The 20,911-nt window shown below is 50.0% G+C and overlaps 2 protein-coding genes across 33 annotated transcripts in view; both read right to left on the minus strand.

Moving 5' to 3' along the window:
* Cadps (calcium-dependent secretion activator 1) overlaps positions 1-20,911 on the minus strand; it is a 537,366-nt gene that overhangs the window by 431,283 nt on the left and 85,172 nt on the right. For all 32 annotated transcript variants that reach the window (XR_011225795.1, XM_069317990.1, XM_069317986.1 and 29 more), the window contains exon 2: positions 1,214-1,459. Coding sequence is in view for 31 of the 32 variants with exons in the window: in XM_069317990.1 (XP_069174091.1) it covers positions 1,214-1,401 (188 nt within the window). In the remaining variant the exon portion in view is untranslated. The remainder of the gene's footprint in view (positions 1-1,213; positions 1,460-20,911) is intronic.
* Positions 12,371-13,096, minus strand: LOC138359122 (chloride intracellular channel protein 6-like). Its single transcript, XM_069317838.1, has one exon. The coding sequence runs from the start codon at positions 13,094-13,096 to the stop codon at positions 12,371-12,373; it is 726 nt and encodes a 241-aa protein (XP_069173939.1).

The following is a 20,911-nucleotide window of genomic DNA, read 5'->3' on the forward strand; positions in this document are numbered from 1 at the left end:
GTAGACCTGTTTGTTAATGAGAGGCGGTGGTTGGGCAGTAAAAGGAACAACACACACACATAAGGTGAGGCGGGTCTCTCGGCTACTCTCTCTTATCTCGAAGTTTCACCTGGAAAGAGATTTAAACATTAATCAGTTATCTGCACATATTTCAAGACTTATGTTCCTCTCATATTGTGGCCGTCTTCAGTATAATAAAGTGCAAGTCGTGTTTAAAGGCATTTGTCATCAGAGACAAGGAGAATCACAGGTAAAGTTTGTCATGTACATGGGTCAGGAGCAGGCAGGAACCTCCCTCAGGCCACACTACACTGTCACCACACACACACAGCACCACACTACACTGTCGCCACACACACACAGCACCACACTACACTGTCACCACACACAAACAGCACCACACTACACTACACTGTCGCCACACACACAGCACCACACTACACTGTCGCCACACACACAGCACCACAACCCATCTCTGAGGCGTTAGTATATGACAACACCACAGGTGTGGCCCCAGTGTTTGGACCAGTCTTCTGCTCCACCACCAGACACACACCATGAAAGTAAAGGTATTACTGGAGGCGGTGGTGTAGTGCCCACGCTGCCGCCGGCCTCGTCCCGTCCATAACTGTGAGGGGGGCCACACCTGGAGCTGGCCCACACCACCACTATACTGTGAGGGGGCCACACCTGGAGCTGGCCCACACCACTACTATATTGTCTTAGGGTAAAACTCCCAGAACACTTTATATGTACATAAAACACTCGCAAAGTCATATCAAGTGACCAAATTTACCTCATATTAAGATAAAATATAATAATCAACGACCGTGTGAGCACATCAGGATACTAATGAGCGCCGTGTGAGCACATCAGGATAATGGCGCCACACGAACACACTACAAGTCCTGTACATAAGAGTTCAACAATATACCCCAAGACAAAGTTTCGTGCGAACTGAAGAGTGCTCACACAAGGACCAGGAGCTAAGACTTTCTATGAAGACAAGGATGAGGAGCAAGCGCTAGGCCAGTATGACTACATAGCACATGGAAGGAATACGACGACAGGATAGGAGCTTGGATAGAGGTACGGAGTGAAGGAACGACGTTCAACCATTTGAACCATTGGGGATCGAACCCCGGCCTGCAAGAAGCGAGGCCGTGGCTGTAGCGACCAGTCAATGAAGAAGGTATGAAGAAGGAAGGCTCACCTTGGGAGGGAGCCTGTGGTACTGGGGACCTGCAGGGACGGGTGGGAGACCACAGCAGGCGGGCCTCCGTCAGTAGTGTGGTGGTCATGACTGGTGCTGCCCCCGCCGGAGCGGGCAGGGTGGCCGCGCCCAGGCTCCTCCTGCACCTCACCGTCAGACTCCTCCTCAGAACTGCTGGGCTCCAGCATGGTGGCTCGGTGGTCCTCCTTGCTGGCGGCTGCTCAACCTTCACCTCTGACTCGCTCTCTGTCAAGGGAAAAATGTGATGGTTAGTGCCTAGTTTCCTCCTTCCTGTGTAGCATCTGGAATATTAAGTGATGACTACTGGCCGTTCACTCTTCACAAACAATAACTATACTGAATATTTGACTCCAAGTAGCTAATACTTATTAGGCTAAAAACATGTATTTTGTGACTTGCAGAGCTTGTTAGACTGGTAGATGAGTGTCATTTTCTTTGCGACTATTGAATACTAACGTGTTCATGTGTGTTAGTTCAAAGGCAGACCAAAAGCACTTGCCTCAGTTTAACAATGGGTCCCAAGCGCGGTATATACGGACTTGAAATAAAATAAATTGTGGTAAGCAGAAGACTCTGAAGTAGAGTCCTAGGGAAGGTTGGTGGAGAATGAGTCCTATAGTAACCTTCTGGTGGGGGTTACGGAGGATGGGGGTCACCAGGGATTGGTTACTCACATATTGAACTCACTCGCTCTCCCTCCACAGCCTTAGAAGTAAACATGACAAAGCAATTGAGGTGTGGACTAGTTGCCCCAGACTACCTTCAGGTAGACCATAGAGCCCAAGAATCTGAAACACACACAATACCAAGACTTCTCAGAGAGAGAAAATTCGTAAAACAATATCAAAGTTGAGAAGCGTGGAGCGTGTTGAGAGCAGCAGAGACAAAAGAGCAGCGAGATGCTGCTAATGGCTTCCACCGTAATATTCTCTTGTTGACATTTACCAAGGACTGTTGACCCGCTGGGTGCTCAACAAACACCCCGGGCCACTGGTCTGGCGTGGCCCCTGACTGTGACGCCTCAACAAACACCCCGGGCCACTGGTCTGGCGTGGCCCCTGACTGTCACTCCTCAACAAACACCCCGGGCCACTGGTCTGGCGTGGCCCCTGACTGTCACACCTCAACAAACACCCCGGGCCACTGGTCTGGCGTGGCCCCTGACTGTCACACCTCAACAAACACCCCGGGCCACTGGTGTGGCGTGGCCCCTGACTGTCACTCCTCAACAAACACCCCGGGCCACTGGTCTGGCGTGGCCCCTGACTGTCACACCTCAACAAACACCCCGGGCCACTGGTGTGGCGTGGCCCCTGACTGTCACACCTCAACAAACACCCCGGGCCACTGGTCTGGCGTGGCCCCTGACTGTCACACCTCAACAAACACCCCGGGCCACTGGTCTGGCGTGGCCCCTGACTGTCACTCCTCAACACACACCCCGGGCCACTGGTGTGGCGTGGCCCCTGACTGGCGTGGAATAGTGTCGGAAGCAACACCTGCCTCCCAAGCCCCTCTCCGAGCTCATAATCTCCCACCCCAAGAGTAATCAGGTGCTCTCCAGGGAACACCCTGGCCGGCAACAAAGGAATAAAAAGTGACAGAGGAGAGGATGGAGACGGTGGAGGCCGGGCGTGACGGTTACTGGCAGTAAGGAAGATGTAGTGGGGGCAAGGGAAGAGGAGTATGGCAGGGAAAAATATGGGAAAGTTATGGCAGGGAGGAATATGGGAAGGTTATGGCAGGGAAGAATATGGGAAAGTTATGGCAGGGAGGAATATGGGAAGGTTATGGCAGGGAAGATTATGGCAGGGAGGAATAGGGGAAGGTCATGAGGAAAATTAAAGAGTAACAAGGCAGGCGTTGTAATTTTTTTTTTTTTGCGGGTGGGAGGGAAAGTGTTAGAAAAATGGGTGCTAAGAGAGGGGGTAAAGTTAGAGGAGAGAAAGAAGAGATGTGAGGGGGAGTCTCAGGGAAGAGAATATAGGGAAAATACAAAAAATGAGAAAGGAAGAGAGAAGAGAAGGCGAAGATCTTGTGATGTGAAGCCTTGTCGATATTCCAGCAGTAACACCAAGGTCTTCCCAGCTTAGGTGCCTCGCTCCTGCCTCCACGTACTCCTCTACCTCTGCCGGCCAAGCTTAAGCTCTTGAGCACCACTTTTTACACATGTCGGTCATTCACTTGTATCATACCTATTCTGAACCTGTATATTTAATCCTGGATTATCTCCCCTTGCAGCTGACTTCATGTGCTTACTAATTAGTCATCAGTGTTTGATGTCATACTGTGAATTCTCTTTCTACCGTTACTCATAATAATTAGTTCATCTAGATCTACTTTGTCAGCAGCTCTAAGGATGGACCACTTGGGCTGAACGGTACAGCGATGGTCACACTTCATGCAGGTCGGCGTTCAATCCCCGACCAAGTGGCTGGACACCATTCCTTCCCCCGTCCCATCCCAAATCTTTATCCTGACCCCTTCCCAGTGCTATGTAGTCGTAATAGCTTGGCGCTTTTTCCTGATAGTTCCCATCCCTTCTATGGGTGGCGTGTTGAGATCCTGCTCTGTCTTTCCTTGTGGTCCAGTCCTCTCAGGTCTTGGACCAGTCATGTGGTGTATCTCAACATTTTTGTTTCGTCTGATATTTATCCTCAGGTGAGGAGTGTTTCCAGGGCGGCATGCGCTAGCATTTGTTTTCCGTAACTAGTGTACAGCGACCTCAGTGACTCCTTATCCAGATTCCTGAAAACTACTTGCATGTGTGCAAGTTTTAATTATGGTACTGAAGCTAATCTCCTAACCCGGGATTCTGTATATAAGACTGGCCTTATCCCAAACACTCTTTGAATAGCCGTCTTTTGAACTTTTTTAACAGATTATTTTCCTTTCCAAGGTTATGCAACACAATATAAAATTTTGACTTTACATTGACATTTTCTTAAACAAACAAGTGCCCCATTTTCATTAATTTGTACTTGTTTGGATCAAAGTCTACCAAGCATTTCTGTGACCAGCTAAACTGTCCAAATGACGCCAAAATCAGAGAGAACAAACAACTCCTCGAAACCGACGACAAAACCACTAGGCCTGAGCAAGGACACGTCGTCACTCTTGGAGGAGGAGGAGTTTTCCTTTTTGAATGTTAAATTATTTAAGGTAGCAAGTGGCGCAGGAGTGGCCTCAGGCGGGGTACAGCATGGCTCGTCGTGATTACAGTCCCCCGTTGGCTGTAGTGGACCTGGCAGGTTGGAGACTGCTGGTTCATAAGTGGAGTATATCCAGCTCTACAGCATTGTCTGATCACGATACCTACGGTTCTTTCCTTGGTGAGGTCCACTAAGGAAATGTCGCGCCGTCACGCGGTGTTGAGAGTTGTCTTCTTGTTGTTGAGAGTATGAGTTATCAAAATAGTTCACTGTGTTACAGTCCAAAATAGTTACAAGTAAGACGTCCGTGCCGGGAAGCAGGAGGGTGCTCACCTCACACTCCAGGGGTAAATGGCATCCAACCCAAGTGAGCTTATTTGTTGTGAAAATTAGCATTATGATGACAAGTATATTACGGAGGTAAGAGGTCCTTAGATATTTAAGGGCAAAAGATTTGTGATAATTTGAAGGCAGTGCCGCTAATGAGGTATTATGAGGTGACATACCCATGACAATGCATTAGTGTCACTAACATCGATATTGACTGGATAATTACTCCTCAGCTCTAGACAATAGTTTATAATAGTTTAATAGCTGAAGATTTTCTTCAGTTTGAAGTTTAATAGCTTAGCTTTTAGTTCTGGCTGTAAAATATTTGATCATTGAGTAATAATGTCAGGACCGCCGGCGGGTGGCTCTCAACAGCCTCGGCTGGAGGTGTGGAGAGGATCTGGTTAACTGTTTACTGGTTAAAACAGCAGTTCAGCGGTGTGTGGGCGTTGCGCCGCTCCGGGTTCGAACCGTTGACCGAGGTCTTGGATCACCTTGTGGGACATTGTTTAAGGTTTCCTCTGGCCGGACCCGTCAACGGCGCGGAGACCGTCTTAGGTCTACCTTAGAGTAGGTTGTGTATGTAAACGAGGCTCATAAGATAGGTTTATGGAGCGGGTTGTTGTGGGGCTGTTGTAGCTCGGGTAAGTTGGCATGAGAGTGTGGGAGGGCGTCTTGGCCACAGCTCAAGACCTGGAGACTTTGGCCGGACAGGTAGTGACAATGTCAGCGTTGTGGTCCAGCTGGAAGGTGTTGCTACTTGTACACGACCCAGCGGCCGTCCACCAATAGTTCGGAAGGTGCCCATTGTCCGGGGCTTGGGGCACGTCGTGCACAATGGAAGGTGCCCATTTTCCGGGGCTTGGGGCACGTCGTGCACAATGGTAGGTGCCCATTGTCCGGGGCTTGGGGCACGCCGTGCACAAGGGAACACTTGCCTGTGACAGAACGTGAAGGACTCTTTAGTAATAGGTTAATCTCTTTGGTTATGGAATAGATACAAGTAGTAAGTGTTATATAGAAGTACTGGCTTGGCGCCTAGTCCTGATGATTACCTAGTAACAAAATAGTTAGCTAAGCGAGTCCTCTCGTGGGAGGTGGAATGCCGTGGAGCAGGTTCGTGCGAACGAGTCGCCGAAGAGTCTAACCAAAAGATAAGGAGAACATTTATCTTTAAATTGTGGTGCTTTTGGCGGGGCGCGAGAGGGAGCAGAGCCCACGACACAGGAGTGTGATGAAGTATTGCTAATAAGAGTATGAGTGTCCCGAGGAGATGTGCGCCTGTATCATTGAGGCCAATTATAGTACCCTAATAAGGTAGGTCAATTTCCCTACATCTAATTTTCTGTTTGAGATCTCCAGTAATATGTTTCTTTCCGGAGCTTCAACCAACATCACTGGAGGTGTGTTATCAAGAGGGACCCCTGGACTCTTAAGCTGTCTTCTTGGTTACAACCACCACGAACAGTATTGCCCTTAAGTGCTAAGGTGTTGTGGCTAGGGGGGGGGGGGAGTTGTATATAAGGCTGTGTACAGAGTGGGTACGGGGGTGTTGGGAGGACGTGGGGAGTGTAGGTGTACAGGGGTTAAGACAATAGGTGGAGGCAGGAGAAGATAGGGAGAAGAAGAGAGGAGATGAGGTTAAGAGAGGCCGTGGAGGCACAGCTGGTGGCAGATACACGAGGGGGAGGGGAGGGAGAGAGTGACCACCTGGCAGCTGGAGCAGCACCCAGCGCCCCGGGGTTCACCAGCTGACCAGGATTTATCTGAAAACTGTAAGCCTTGCCATCCAGTTTTGAGGCAGCGGTGAAGGAGGTACTTACCTATAGTGACTAAGGCAGTGAGGTCAACTCTTCATGCCCCGCCTACTAATCTTCTTGTACCCGTGACGTTATAATTTAACTATTCTAACACTCTAATTTGTTATGAAATCTGGTTATAAAGTTGTGATAGAGGAAGCCTTCCACAGCTGCTTCTTTTAGTGCATTCCATTTGTTGACTACCTGTTTAGGACACACATATGTCCTTACATTCCTTACTCATTTGCGTTTCCAGCTTCCTATCCTACTTTCCTTCGCTTTAAAAACGCTGTCCTAGTCCACCCTTGTCAATTTCTCTAAGTATCTTGTATGATGCGATCATGTCCCCGCTGTTTCTTCTCGCCTCCAAGGTTGAGAGGTTTATTTCCTTAACCTATCCTCATACCTTTGTCACTTAGAAGAAGTGACAAAGGTATGTCTTCTTACCTTTAGCACTTAGCAGAAACGAGAAATGCTAATCTTGTTGAAAACCTTTTGAACTTTTTTGAATATTGGTTTTATGCGGGTTGCAGGTCGGCGCTGCATGTTCCAATAATGATCTAACAAAGGCTTGCCTTCACAGAGCCCTGATTTAGATTTCTAAACGACGTTCTAATGTTTGCCAGCGTCCCAAATGCTGCCGATGTTACCCTGTTTGTGTGTGGCTTCTGCGACAGTGTTGGAATGATGTCCACTTCCAAATCCTTCTCTCTCTCTCTCTCTCTCTCTCTCTCTCTCTCTCTCTCTCTCTGATTCCTGTAGTTGACTTCCTCTTAAGGCGGCAATACCCTCTGGTCTCCTTCCTCTATTTCCCATCTTCACTACCTAACACCTGCTAGGATTGAATCTAGCAACCTTTATTTGCCCATTGCTAGAGTTTGTCAAGGTCAACCTGTATCTTTCTAGTCCTCTGTTTTTGCATTCCTCACGAGCCGGGTGTTGTGTGTAAACATTGACATGCACGAGCTCACTCCCTCGGGAAGGTCCTCCACATACATTAGTAACAGCTGTGCTCCAGGAGACGAACCTTGGGGCAAGTTCACTTGTTGCAGTCCTCCACCTGGAAGCCTCATCTCTGACTGTGACTGTTGTCTTACCCAGTTATTTCCGCTTGCTTCTCACACTTTTACTCAAGCCTTTTTATGAGCAACGCTATCAAATGCTTTTTGGCAGTCTATGAAAATACAGTCTACCCAGATTTCTTTTTATTGCCTTATTTTAGTTACCTTGTGGAAGGAAACTTTATAAAGTTTGTCAGGGAAGACTTTCCCTGGTTAAACCTACGCTGCCCCTTTCTTTACATCACTTTATATGGAATAGTTGTAAGTGACACTGTCATTTACTGCTTCTTGTCTCTTCTCCTTTTTTTCAAATATTGGGACTACAAATGCCTTTTTCCAGAGTACTGGGAGGTTTCTTGTCTCAAATGTTGCATTGAAAATTTCAGTACAGGTGTGCAGGTGTTGGTGGAGGTGGTGGGGGAGGGCTGGGTGACACCGGCACCACGGAGGGAGGCGGGTGAGGGAGGCGGGTGAGGGCAAACACTCCACCTGATAACATGACGACGTGCAGGAGACGGCGGGAAATTAACTCTTTTTGGTATTTGTGTTGACCCCCTCCCCCCCCCGAGCCCACCAGCAAGCCCCCTCCCACCTCCCCCCCCCAGCCCTCTACCTCCCCCCCAGCCCTCCACCGACCCCCTTCCCCCCCCCCCAGCCCACCAGCGACCCTCTCCCACCTCCCCCCCCCCCAAGCCCACCAGCTACCCCCTCACCACCGCCACTCTGCTGCCCTTGTCTACTCTCCGCTCACACTCGTCCAAGTGCTAAGGTGAGATAACTGTGGCCACGGCGCATGTCACATGCCAGGAGGGCGGTGGTGGTGGTGGTCGTAGTAGTACTTGCCTATCATTGACTACTGAGAAGAGAGAAGAGCATGTTGGTAGGTAGTGGGAGCGAGACCAGACAGACAGACAGACACAGTTGAGGGGAGAGGTGGAGGGGTGATGAGGGAGTGGAGGAGCCTGGGAGAGTACTCATCAGTGCCGGCATAATAGAGGCACCAAGTTGCTCCCCGCCACACCAGGCGCCTCTCTCTACTCCCACACTAACGTCTCCATCACCGGTTGTCGCCAACATGTTCCCTCCATCTCCAGCAATATAAGTTTGTTTGTCATATACATTGCATGAGAATGCTTCCTACTCGCATAACTACACACACATATATATATATATATATACAATGCCAAAAATGTCTAATGATTTTCAGGTATTTTGTTGCTATTTCCCCCTCACTTTCTCCAGAAGTCATTGATGCCTTGCGACTTTACAGCGAAGACTACTAAGTTGGTTCATATTAAAACAGCAACATTTTATAATTATTGGTAAATATGACTAAATTTATAACTTTATTGTATTTAGGTAAACTTCATAAATTTGACATTAAAATTCCCTAAATATAAAATAGTCGCACGTGTCGACAGCTGCACCAAGAGTGGCGCGTGAACAAGGGAGCTGAACTAAGCGAAATACAAGACGGGCTGACTGTGGGCGCTGGGTGCTGCCCCCTGGTGGTGGGGCACGACCCCACACTACCCTGACCCCACACTCCCCTGACCCCACACCCCTGACCCCACACTACCCTGACCCCACACTACCCTGACCCCACACTACCCTGACCCCACACTACCCTGACCCCACACTACCCTGACCCCACACTACCCTGACCCCACACTACCCTAACCCCACACTACCCTGACCCCACACTACCCTGACCCCACACTACCCTAACCCCACACTACCCTGACCCCACACTACCCTGACCCCACACTACCCTGACCCCACACTACCCTAACCCCACACTACCCTGACCCCACACTACCCTGACCCCACACTACCCTAACCCCACACTACCCTGACCCCACACTACCCTGACCCCACACTACCCTGACCCCACACTACCCTAACCCCACACTACCCTAACCCCACACTACCCTAACCCCACACTACCCTGACCCCACACTACCCTGACCCCACACTACCCTAACCCCACACTACCCTGACCCCACACTACCCTGACCCCACACTACCCTAACCCCACACTACCCTAACCCCACACTACCCTAACCCCACACTACCCTGACCCCACACTACCCTAACCCCACACTACCCTGACCCCACACTACCCTGACCCCACACTACCCTGACCCCACACTACCCTGACCCCACACTACCCTAACCCCACACTACCCTGACCCCACACTACCCTGACCCCACACTACCCTGACCCCACACTACCCTAACCCCACACTACCCTAACCCCACACTACCCTGACCCCACACTACCCTGACCCCACACTACCCTAACCCCACACTACCCTAACCCCACACTACCCTAACCCCACACTACCCTGACCCCACACTACCCTAACCCCACACTACCCTGACCCCACACTACCCTAACCCCACACTACCCTAACCCCACACTACCCTGACCCCACACTACCCTGACCCCACACTACCCTAACCCCACACTACCCTAACCCCACACTACCCTGACCCCACACTACCCTGACCCCACACTACCCTGACCCCACACTACCCTGACCCCACACTACCCTAACCCCACACTACCCTGACCCCACACTACCCTAACCCCACACTACCCTGACCCCACACTACCCTGACCCCACACTACCCTGACCCCACACTACCCTGACCCCACACTACCCTGACCCCACACTACCCTAACCCCACACTACCCTGACCCCACACTACCCTGACCCCACACTACCCTAACCCCACACTACCCTAACCCCACACTACCCTGACCCCACACTACCCTAACCCCACAGGACCCCACAGGAGTGTTCTAGCTGGATTATGGGGTCGCGTAACTTAGAATCATCCCAGGTTTTGAAAGGTAATAAGTTTAGTTTTATTGGTAAATATTTATTTCTGTACCAATAAAATTACACCGAAACCGGATATTTTACAAATATATTAAATGTAATGCTTTATATTTAAATACATTTCACCGACCTGTGATGTAATATTTCGTAGATTTGAACAGAACCTGTTGAACAGTGAACAAATTCTGTTCAACACTCTTTGCAATGGATAATGTGCAATGGATAGTATCATTAATGATCCACTCGATAATTAAGTATTTACCATCATTATGGTGTTAGTGCGGGACCGGTAATGGTGTTGTCCCACTCCAGGGAAACTCTACGCTAATGCTTCCACCAATTTGAATACCAAATCTGTGTTTTTCCAGACTACCTGTGATTATGCAAATGACGCAGGTTTGTTTTAGACAAGGTTGAGTATCTCTCTGGCGGAAGGTTGCAGTTTCTTAGTGTCTTACGGTGGTGGGTGACGCAGGTGGTGGCGGGTGACGCAGGTGGTGGCGGGTGACGCAGGTGGTGGTGGGTGACGCAGGTGGTGGAGGGTGACGCAGGTGGTGGTGGGTGACGCAGGTGGTGGAGGGTGACGCAGGTGGTGGTGAGTGACGCAGGTGGTGGTGGGTGACGCAGGTGGTGGAGGGTGACGCAGGTGGTGGTGGGTGACGCAGCTGGTGGTGGGTGACGCAGGTGGTGGTGGTGGGTAACGCAGGTGGTGGTGGTGGGTGACGCAGGTGGTGGTGGTGGGTGACGCAGGTGGTGGTGGTGGGTGACGCAGCACGTCTGGTTACAACTTCCCTCCCCCACCAACAACTTCCCTCCACCACCTACAACTTCCCTCCACCACCCACAACTTCCCTCCACCACCCACAACTTCCCTCCCCCACCTACAACTTCCCTCCACCACCCACAACTTCCCTCCACCACCCACAACTTCCCTCCCCCACCTACAACTTCCCTCCACCACCCACAACTTCCCTCCCCCACCTACAACTTCCCTCCACCACCCACAACTTCCCTCCCCCACCTACAACTTCCCTCCACCACCCACAACTTCCCTCCACCACCTACAACTTCCCTCCCCCCACCCATAACTTCCCTCCCCCCACCCACAACTTCCCTCCCCCATCACGGCATCCCAGCCGGTAAGTCGGAAATCTAATTGACAACGATAATATTTCAGTAAAGATGTATGAAAGCTAAATGTGTCTATTGTTAACACGGCGGACCGCTGAATCACACTCAGGAAAACAGAAAATTTGCATTTTATAAATTCCATGAACTCGGGAAAATTTTGAAAAACGTCTCAATTGAGGTTCCGGGAGCAGATTATACTTTCAAATCGGATGTCCACAATTAGGTCCAAAATTCAGATAAAACTTGGCAGGAAAGACTGATGACAAGTCGTTCATGCGTTGGAGGAACTGTACTTGTTCCATCACACTATCCCCAGACTGTTTTTGTTCCATCACACTATCCCCAGACTGTCCTTGTTCCATCACACTACCCCCAGACTGTGCTTGTTCCATCGCACTACCCCCAGACTGTCCTTGTTCCATCACACTACCCCCAGACTGTCCTTGTTCCATCATACTACCCCCAGACTGTCCTTGTTCCATCATACTACCCCCAGACTGTCCTTGTTCCATCACTATCCCCAGACTGTCCTTGTTCCATCACACTATCCCCAGACTGTCCTTGTTCCATCACACTACCCCCAGACTGTGCTTGTTCCATCACACTACCCCCAGACTGTCCTTGTTCCATCATACTACCCCCAGACTGTCCTTGTTCCATCATACTACCCCCAGACTGTGCTTGTTCCATCATACTACCCCCAGACTGTGCTTGTTCCATCACACTATCCCCAGACTGTCCTTGTTCCATCACACTACCCCCAGACTGTCCTTGTTCCATCACACTACCCCCAGACTGTCCTTGTTCCATCACACTACCCCCAGACTGTCCTTGTTCCATCACTATCCCCAGACTGTGCTTGTTCCATCACACTACCCCCAGACTGTCCTTGTTCCATCACTGTCACACTATCCCCAGACTGTGCTTGTTCCATCACACTGCCCCCAGACTGTCCTTGTTCCATCACTGTCACACTGCCACCAGACTGTGCTTGTTCCATCACTGTCACACTGCCCCCAGACTGTCCTTGTTCCATCACTGTCACACTGCCACCAGACTGTGCTTGTTCCATCACTGTCACACTGCCACCAGACTGTGCTTGTTCCATCACTGTCACACTGCCACCAGACTGTGCTTGTTCCATCACTGTCACACTGCCCCCAGACTGTCCTTGTTCCATCACTGCCACTCTGCCACCAGACTGTGCTTGTTCCATCACTGTCACACTGCCACCAGACTGTGCTTGTTCCATCACTGTCACACTGCCACCAGACTGTGCTTGTTCCATCACTGTCACACTGCCCCCAGACTGTGCTTGTTCCATCACTGTCACACTGCCACCAGACTGTGCTTGTTCCATCACTGTCACACTGCCCCCAGACTGTCCTTGTTCCATCACTGTCACACTGCCACCAGACTGTCCTTGTTCCATCACTGTCACACTGCCCCCAGACTGTGCTTGTTCCATCACTGTAACTCTGCCCCCAGACTGTCCTTGTTCCATCACTGCCACTCTGCCCCCAGACTGTGCTTGTTCCATCACTGTCACTCTGCTCCCCAGACTGTCCTTGTTCCATCACTGTCACTCTGCCCCCAGACTGTGCTTGTTCCATCACTGTCACTCTGCCCATCCGGGAGTAACTGTGTTTGTTCAATCAATGTCTCAGTTCCAGCCTGTGTTCCAGTACAGAGGCCGACTTCCAGGACTGAGTCTCTCAAAACCCAAACAATCGTAGGCCTAGTAAAGCATATATGTATTCCATATTAGGCCTAAGATAGCAATTATAGGCCCGGGATAGGTCTAGTATTGCTTGGACAGGTCAGGTTCTATGGTTACAGTTTTTGTTAGAAAGCAATTGGTGCTAATTCAGTAATACAAAACCCTGAACTTCACATCTCGGGGAGTTTGGTGTTGGACTCATAAGGCCTATCACCCTCTGGTGGGTTATTAAGGCCATCACAATACCTTACTGACCAGTCACCAAATATAATTCTGTCATGAATATAGTCCATGACTAAAATATACACTGTGTATATTATATACACCATGAAGCAGACAACACCTCTCAGTGTATATACACCATGAAGCAGACTCTCAGCGTGTACTGCCCTAGGTGTTCACGCACATGTAAGGGGCTCTCCAGCATGGGGGTTCGACCCCAAGACGAACCCGACCATCTATGCAATATTAAAGTTCTTCACACTTTTATCATCATAGTTCTTCACACTTTTATCATCATACAGTTTTCACACGTGGGCTCATTTGCATATTGATACCTTACCCTCCGCGACGCAGAATGTAATCTGGAATCGTCGCCAACACTTTTTCAGTCGTATTCGTATTGCAGCTGACGCACGACCAGTCTTTGTTTACACGGTGGCACCGTAGCTGTGCAACTGACAGCTGCCACACGTGGTGGTGCAGCACCGTAGCTGTGCAACTGACAGCTGCCACACGTGGTGGTGGAGCACCGTAGCCGTGCCATTCGTGCACAGAGCCTCTGGGTAGCTGCGCAGGCTACATGGTGCTATATCAACCCTACAATACCAAGTGGTGTCTCGTCCACGTGTGCACCTTAACAACCCACCTAACCCAGCGGGACCCGGCCTCGGGGTTATGCTCGCCCAAACTCACAGTTTTGACTGTGTAATCACACACTATATATGATCGAATATGAACTTATATTAACGCATACAACTTTGTGCATAGTTAAACCTAAGACTGGTTAGGTCACGTGTTATGTTTCTATTGCCAGTTATCTATACTTGCAGTACCTGAATGAAGTATTTAGAGGTGTGGACTGAACACAAAGTTAGTGACGAACTATTCAAGAAAAGTTAAGAAGTGTTCACATTCATAAAGAGGGAGGTTGATTACACACAGAAATCGCAATAGCGTGATGCATCAATGAACAAATCCACAAGGGCCGTGACGAGGTTCGAATCCTCGTCACGGCCCTTGTGGATTTGTTCAGGGAGGTTGACAACTGGATTAACGAGTATTTACCCGTTGTTGATGAGGACGGCCTGAAATCAAGTGTCAGTCCATCATCTACATTTCGTCTGTTCCTCTATTTTAGTTCTTTCTTGTGTTTTCAGTCATTTTCCTGCCTCTTGTACCACAGCTTTACCCACTGAGAAAACTTTCTGGCCTCCACATTTACTCTCCTCAAATGGATCTTCACTAACACTGATGGTATTTTTTTTGTTGAAGAAGTCACCATTTTTACTGTAATTGTTGTCTTCTGTTTGTATGGCTCTGATATTTATTCATTTTAAATTTAAAGGAATGAGAGAGCAAGAGAGCAAGAGAGAGAGAGAGAGAGAGAGAGAGAGAGAGAGAGAGAGAGAGAGAGAGAGAGAGAGAGAGAGAGAGAGAGAGAGAGAGAGAAAGAGACCCACACACAGTAAAAGTTGGAAACAAAGAAGTCTGGCCAAAATGTTATAATAACAAAACTATAAAGCCTGGAATTGTATATAAAGTTTGATGGCGTTTATCAAAGTTACGAGCGAGGGGAAGGTTTTATTAGTGTAAATAATAACCTTTCACATCATGCCAAAATCAGTACCTTCTCGAACCCATAAAACTCCGCCTTAACTCCGCTCTAACCAACACTGTAAGCTGGAGACTTGCAGCCAGCTGAGGAGGATATATTGAGGAAATTATGGAGACTGGGACCCATTAGGAAAGACAGGCAGGTGTTGAGAGGCAGGTGGTCACTCCGAGCCAGCTGCCTCCTGGCTCCACTTGACGTGTTTTAGGCGTTAAGCCAGATATCAGGTTCTGAAATCTTCTTTGAAGATATCAAAACGTGATATCTTATCACGTTTTGATATCTTCAGCAACTTATCAATATATATATTGATAAGTTATATTTGTCCCATTATATCAAATGGGGACCATTGTTATAAGGTCCCCATCTCGCAGGTACTCAGACAGGGGGGGGGGTACCTGCACCTATTGTAAACAATGGATTCCATCATCTCATCTCTTGTTATCCCTTCCACTTCTCCCTCCAACTGGATTTCACTCAAATAGTCCCTCACCTCGGTACAGTAGGTGGTGGAGGAGGACGTGTGAGGTGGCTGGTGTGTACTCACCTAGTTGTACTCACCTAGTTGTGCTTGCGGGGGTTGAGCTTTGGCTCTTTGGTCCCGCCTCTCAACCGTCAATCAATAGGTGTACAGGTTCCTGAGCCTATTGGTCTCTATCATATCTACACTTGAAACTGTGTATGGAGTCAGCCTCCACCACATCACTTCCTAATGCATTCCATTTGTCAACAACTCTGACACTAAAAAAGTTCTTTCTAATATCTCTGTGGCTCATTTGGGCACTCAGTTTCCACCTGTGTCCCCTAGTGCGTGTGCCCCTTGTGTTAAATAGCCTGTCTTTATCAACCCTGTCGATTCCCTTGAGAATCTTGAATATGGTGATCATGTCCTCCCTAACTCTTCTGTCTTCCAACGAAGTGAGGTTTAATTCCCGTAGTCTCTCCTCGTAGCTCATACCTCTCAACTCGGGTACTAGTCTGGTGGCAAACCTTTGAACCTTTTCCAGTTTAGTCTTATGCTTGACTAGATATGGACTCCATGCTGGAGCCGCATACTCCAGGATTGGTCTGACATATGTGGTATATAATGTACTGAAAGATTCCTTACACAAGTTTCTAAAGGCCGTTCTTATGTTAGCCAACCTGGCATATGCTGCTGATGTTATTCTCTTGATATGAGCTTCAGGGAACAGGTCTGGCGTGATATCAACCCCCAGGTCTTTCTCTCTCTCTGACTCTTGAAGTATCTCATCTCCCAAATGATACCTTGTATCTGGTCTCCTGCTTCCTACCCCTATCTTCATTACATTACATTTGCTTGGGTTAAACTCTAACAGCCATTTGTTCGACCATTCCTGCAGCTTGTCCAGGTCTTCTTGAAGCCCCAAGCTGTCCTCCTCTGTCTTAATGCTTCTCATAATTTTGGCGTCGTCAGCAAACATTGAGAGGAATGAGTCTATACCCTCTGGGAGATCATTTACGTATATCAGAAACAGGATAGGTCCAAGCACAGAGCCCTGTGGGACTCCACTGGTGACTTCACGCCATTCTGAGGTCTCACCCCTCACTGTAACTCTCCGCTTCCTATTGCTTAGGTACTCCCTTATCCACTGGAGCGCCCTACCAGTTACTCCTGCCTGTTTCTCCAGCTTATGCATCAACCTTTTATGGGGTACTGTGTCAAAGGCTTTCCGACAGTCCAAAAAAATGCAGTCCGCCCATCCTTCTCTTTCTTGCTTAATCTCTGTCACCTGATCGTAGAATTCTATCAAGCCTGTAAGGCAAGATTTACCCTCCCTGAACCCATGTTGATGGGTTGTCACGAAGTCTCTTCTCTCCAGATGTGTTACTAGGTTTTTTCTCACAATCTTCTCCATCACCTTGCATGGTATACAAGTCAAGGACACTGGCCTGTAGTTCAGTGCCTCTTGTCTGTCACCCTTTTTGTATATTGGTACTACATTAGTAGTCTTCCATATTTCTGGTAGGTCTCCCGTTTCCAGTGACCTACTATGCACTATGGAGAGTGGCAAGCAAAGTGCTTCTGCACACTCTTTCAATACCCATGGTGAGATTCCGTCCGGCCCAACAGCTTTTCTCACATCCAGCTCCAATAGGTGCTTCTTGACCTCATCTCTTGTAATTTCGAACCTTTCCAAGGTCACCTGGTTTGCTGCCACCTCTCCTAGCGCCGTGACTTCTCCCTGTTCTATTGTAAAGACCTCCTGGAACCTTTTGTTGAGTTCTTCACACACCTCTCATTCTCTGTGTACCTGTCCTCGCCCACCCTAAGTTTCATCACCTGTTCCTTCACTGTTGTCTTCCTCCTGATGTGACTGTGTAGTAGCTTTGGTTCGGTCTTGGCTTTATTAGCTATATCATTTTTATACCTTTTCTCAGCTGCTCTTCTCACACTAACATGCTCGTTCCTGGTTCTCTGGTATCTCTCTCTACTTTCTGGTGTTCTGTTATTACGGAAGTTCCTCCATGCCCTTTTGTTCAGCTCCTTTGCTTTCATACATTCCCTATTAAACCACGGATTCTTCCTTTGCTTCTCTGATTCTCTGTGTGAGGTGGCTGGCGTGTGAGGTGGCTGGCGTGTGAGGTGGCTGGCGTGTGAGGCGCGGGGATGACAATGTGGGTCACGAGCGGGTGTGTGAGGTGGCGGAGGTCGATAGTGAGAGCCAACCCCGGGATGCTGTCTTAGTTCACCCCCCCCCCCGCAGGTCTGGCGCACAAGACAACAACGTATCCACCAGGAGTTACTGCCACTATTACTTGAGTGACGGGTCAACACGTGCTGCGACCAGCACGTGTGCGGCACGTCACCCTTTACAACTGTGCCAGTACCTGAAAAATGTTATCGTGATGAGTCTGGCATCCGGAGGGGATGAACCTCGGGGGAATGATCTCGGATCTGCAGCATACGAAGCAGAGAACATCTATATATATACATACACATACCACGAAAACATTTTATGTTAAATAGCAAATTCGTCTACAATTAAGGGACCCGGGTTTAATCCCCGTGTGGAACAGAAACGGTTGGGCATATTTCCTTTCACCTAATGCCTTTGATCACCTTGCAGCAAACAGGTAGCTGGGAGTTAGGCAAGATCTGTGGGTGGCATCCTGGTCAGCAGTTGGTCTGGGGCCGACCTCCATAACCCTAGGTACAGGCTTCCTCTCCACGACAATTGCGCTCTCTAAAATTTGTCTGTTTTACATTATCAGAAAGATTGCTACAATCATCTTAAACTCTGATAACAACACTCAAAGACATGACAAAGGCGGAAGCAGTTTGGCTCTAAACAAGCCAAACTGTTGCGAGAGTTTTATCGTGTTTTAATGAGCAGAGTATCTTTGACAATTACCGCTGATGGCTCCACACACAACAGAGGATCAATTTGTCAGAACAACACATCTTTCAGATACGGGTAAACATATTACTGAAAATATGTATTATTGTATTCATGCCCATCCACTTGGACCGGTTCTTGTGGATGGAGACCAATGGAGGAGCTGGTGGTGGTAGAGGCACCCCGCCCAGGTCAGGGGCTGGGGTCGGTGTCCACACCCCCCCCCCCCACACCCCATCACCACCACCCACCATAATATTTCCATTAATACATCAGCGTGAATGGCCACCATTATGTGGAGAGCTGGCAGGGAGGAAGAGCGCCTCGCTCACCAGTGTGGGGGCAGGGTGGTGGTGGTAGTTGTGGGGGCAGGGTGGTGGTGGTAGCTGTGGAGGCAGGGTGGTGGTGGTAGCTGTGGGGGCAGGGTGGTGGTGGTAGTTGTGGGGGCAGGGTGGTGGTGGTAGCTGTGAGGGGCAGGGTGGTGGTGGTAGCTGTGAGGGGCAGGGTGGTGGTGGTAGTTGTGGGGGCAGGGTGGTGGTGGTGGTAGTTGTGGGGGCAGGGTGGTGGTGGTAGCTGTGGGGGCAGGGTGGTGGTGGTAGCTGTGGGGGCAGGGTGGTGGTGGTAGCTGTGGGGGCAGGGTGGTGGTGGTAGTTGTGGGGGCAGGGTGGTGGTGGTAGCTGTGGGGGCAGGGTGGTGGTGGTGGTAGCTGTGGGGGCAGGGTGGTGGTGGTAGCTGTGGGGGCAGGGTGGTGGTAGCTGTGAGGGGCAGGGTGGTGGTGGTAGTTGTGGGGGCAGGGTGGTGGTGGTAGCTGTGGGGGCAGGGTGGTGGTGGTAGCTGTGAGGGGCAGGGTGGTGGTGGTAGCTGTGGGGGCAGGGTGGTGGTGGTAGCTGTGAGGGGCAGGGTGGTGGTGGTAGCTGTGGGGGCAGGGTGGTGGTGGTAGCTGTGAGGGGCAGGGTGGTGGTGGTGGTAGTTGTGGGGGCAGGGTGGTGGTGGTAGTTGTGGGGGCAGGGTGGTGGTGGTGGTAGTTGTGGGGGCAGGGTGGTGGTGGTAGCTGTGAGGGGCAGGGTGGTGGTGGTGGTAGTTGTGGGGGCAGGGTGGTGGTGGTAGCTGTGAGGGGCAGGGTGGTGGTGGTGGTAGTTGTGGGGGCAGGGTGGTGGTGGTGGTAGTTGTGGGGGCAGGGTGGTGGTGGTAGCTGTGGAGGCAGGGTGGTGGTGGTAGTTGTGGGGGCAGGGTGGTGGTGGTGGTAGTTGTGGGGGCAGGGTGGTGGTGGTAGTTGTGGGGGCAGGGTGGTGGTGGTAGTTGTGGGGGCAGGGTGGTGGTGGTAGTTGTGGGGGCAGGGTGGTGGTGGTAGCTGTGGGGGCAGGGTGGTGGTGGTAGTTGTGGGGGCAGGGTGGTGGTGGTAGTTGTGGGGGCAGGGTGGTGGTGGTAGCCTCTATGCACTCTGATGTATGGAGTGCATTAGGCTCCCGATACTGGGTTTGCTAAGGTTCCAGAAATAAGAAGTGCCTTTCTCGAGAGCATTATATATTAACTATTAAATTATCTTATGTAAAAATTCTATCATCAAGGATGTACCTTACTATTTGAAATAAACTTATTTTATTAATGAAATGAAATTGAAAATATTCCTTCTATAATTTATAGTTCTGTCGTTAATCATGGAGGCTATATAAATGTTAGTAATTTCCATTGATTTCTTTCCCTAGATTAATATTAATTTGCCTTCCCATTAACTGAGATAATTCACGAATTTCTGGCGATTAACGAAATGCAAAACAAGCCCAAATGTGTCCACTACGAGCAAGCACTTGTTGATGTGTCCAATAATTCAAGACATCAATACTAACGTCATCATTCCCAAGAACACAGTGACTTGTGGACACGAGAATTACCCGAGACTTAATGTGGAGGAGAGCGGGAGTAACAAGGGTGAAGTGCTCCTGCAGGACCCGTGCTCCACACTACGCAGGGTGCGCCACACTACGCAGGGTGCGCCACACTACGCAGGGTGCGCCACACTACGCAGGGTGCTCCACACTACGCAGGGTGCTCCACACTACGCAGGGTGCTCCACACTACGCAGGGTGCTCCACACTACGCAGGGTGCGCCACACTACGCAGGGTGCTCCACACTACGCAGGGTGCTCCACACTACGCAGGGTGCTCCACACTACGCAGGGTGCTCCACACTACGCAGGGTGCTCCACACTACGCAGGGTGCTCCACACTACGCAGGGTGCTCCACACTACGCAGGGTGCTCCACACTACGCAGGGTGCTCCACACTATGCAGGGTGCTCCACACTACGCAGGGTGCGCCACACTATGCAGGGTGCTCCACACTACGCAGGGTGCTCCACACTACGCAGGGTGCTCCACACTACGCAGGGTGCTCCTCACTACGCAGGGTGCGCCACACTACGCAGGGTGCTCCACACTACGC

Source organism: Procambarus clarkii, chromosome 89 (genome assembly GCF_040958095.1).
Source record: "Procambarus clarkii isolate CNS0578487 chromosome 89, FALCON_Pclarkii_2.0, whole genome shotgun sequence".
Lineage (NCBI taxonomy): Eukaryota > Metazoa > Arthropoda > Malacostraca > Decapoda > Cambaridae > Procambarus > Procambarus clarkii.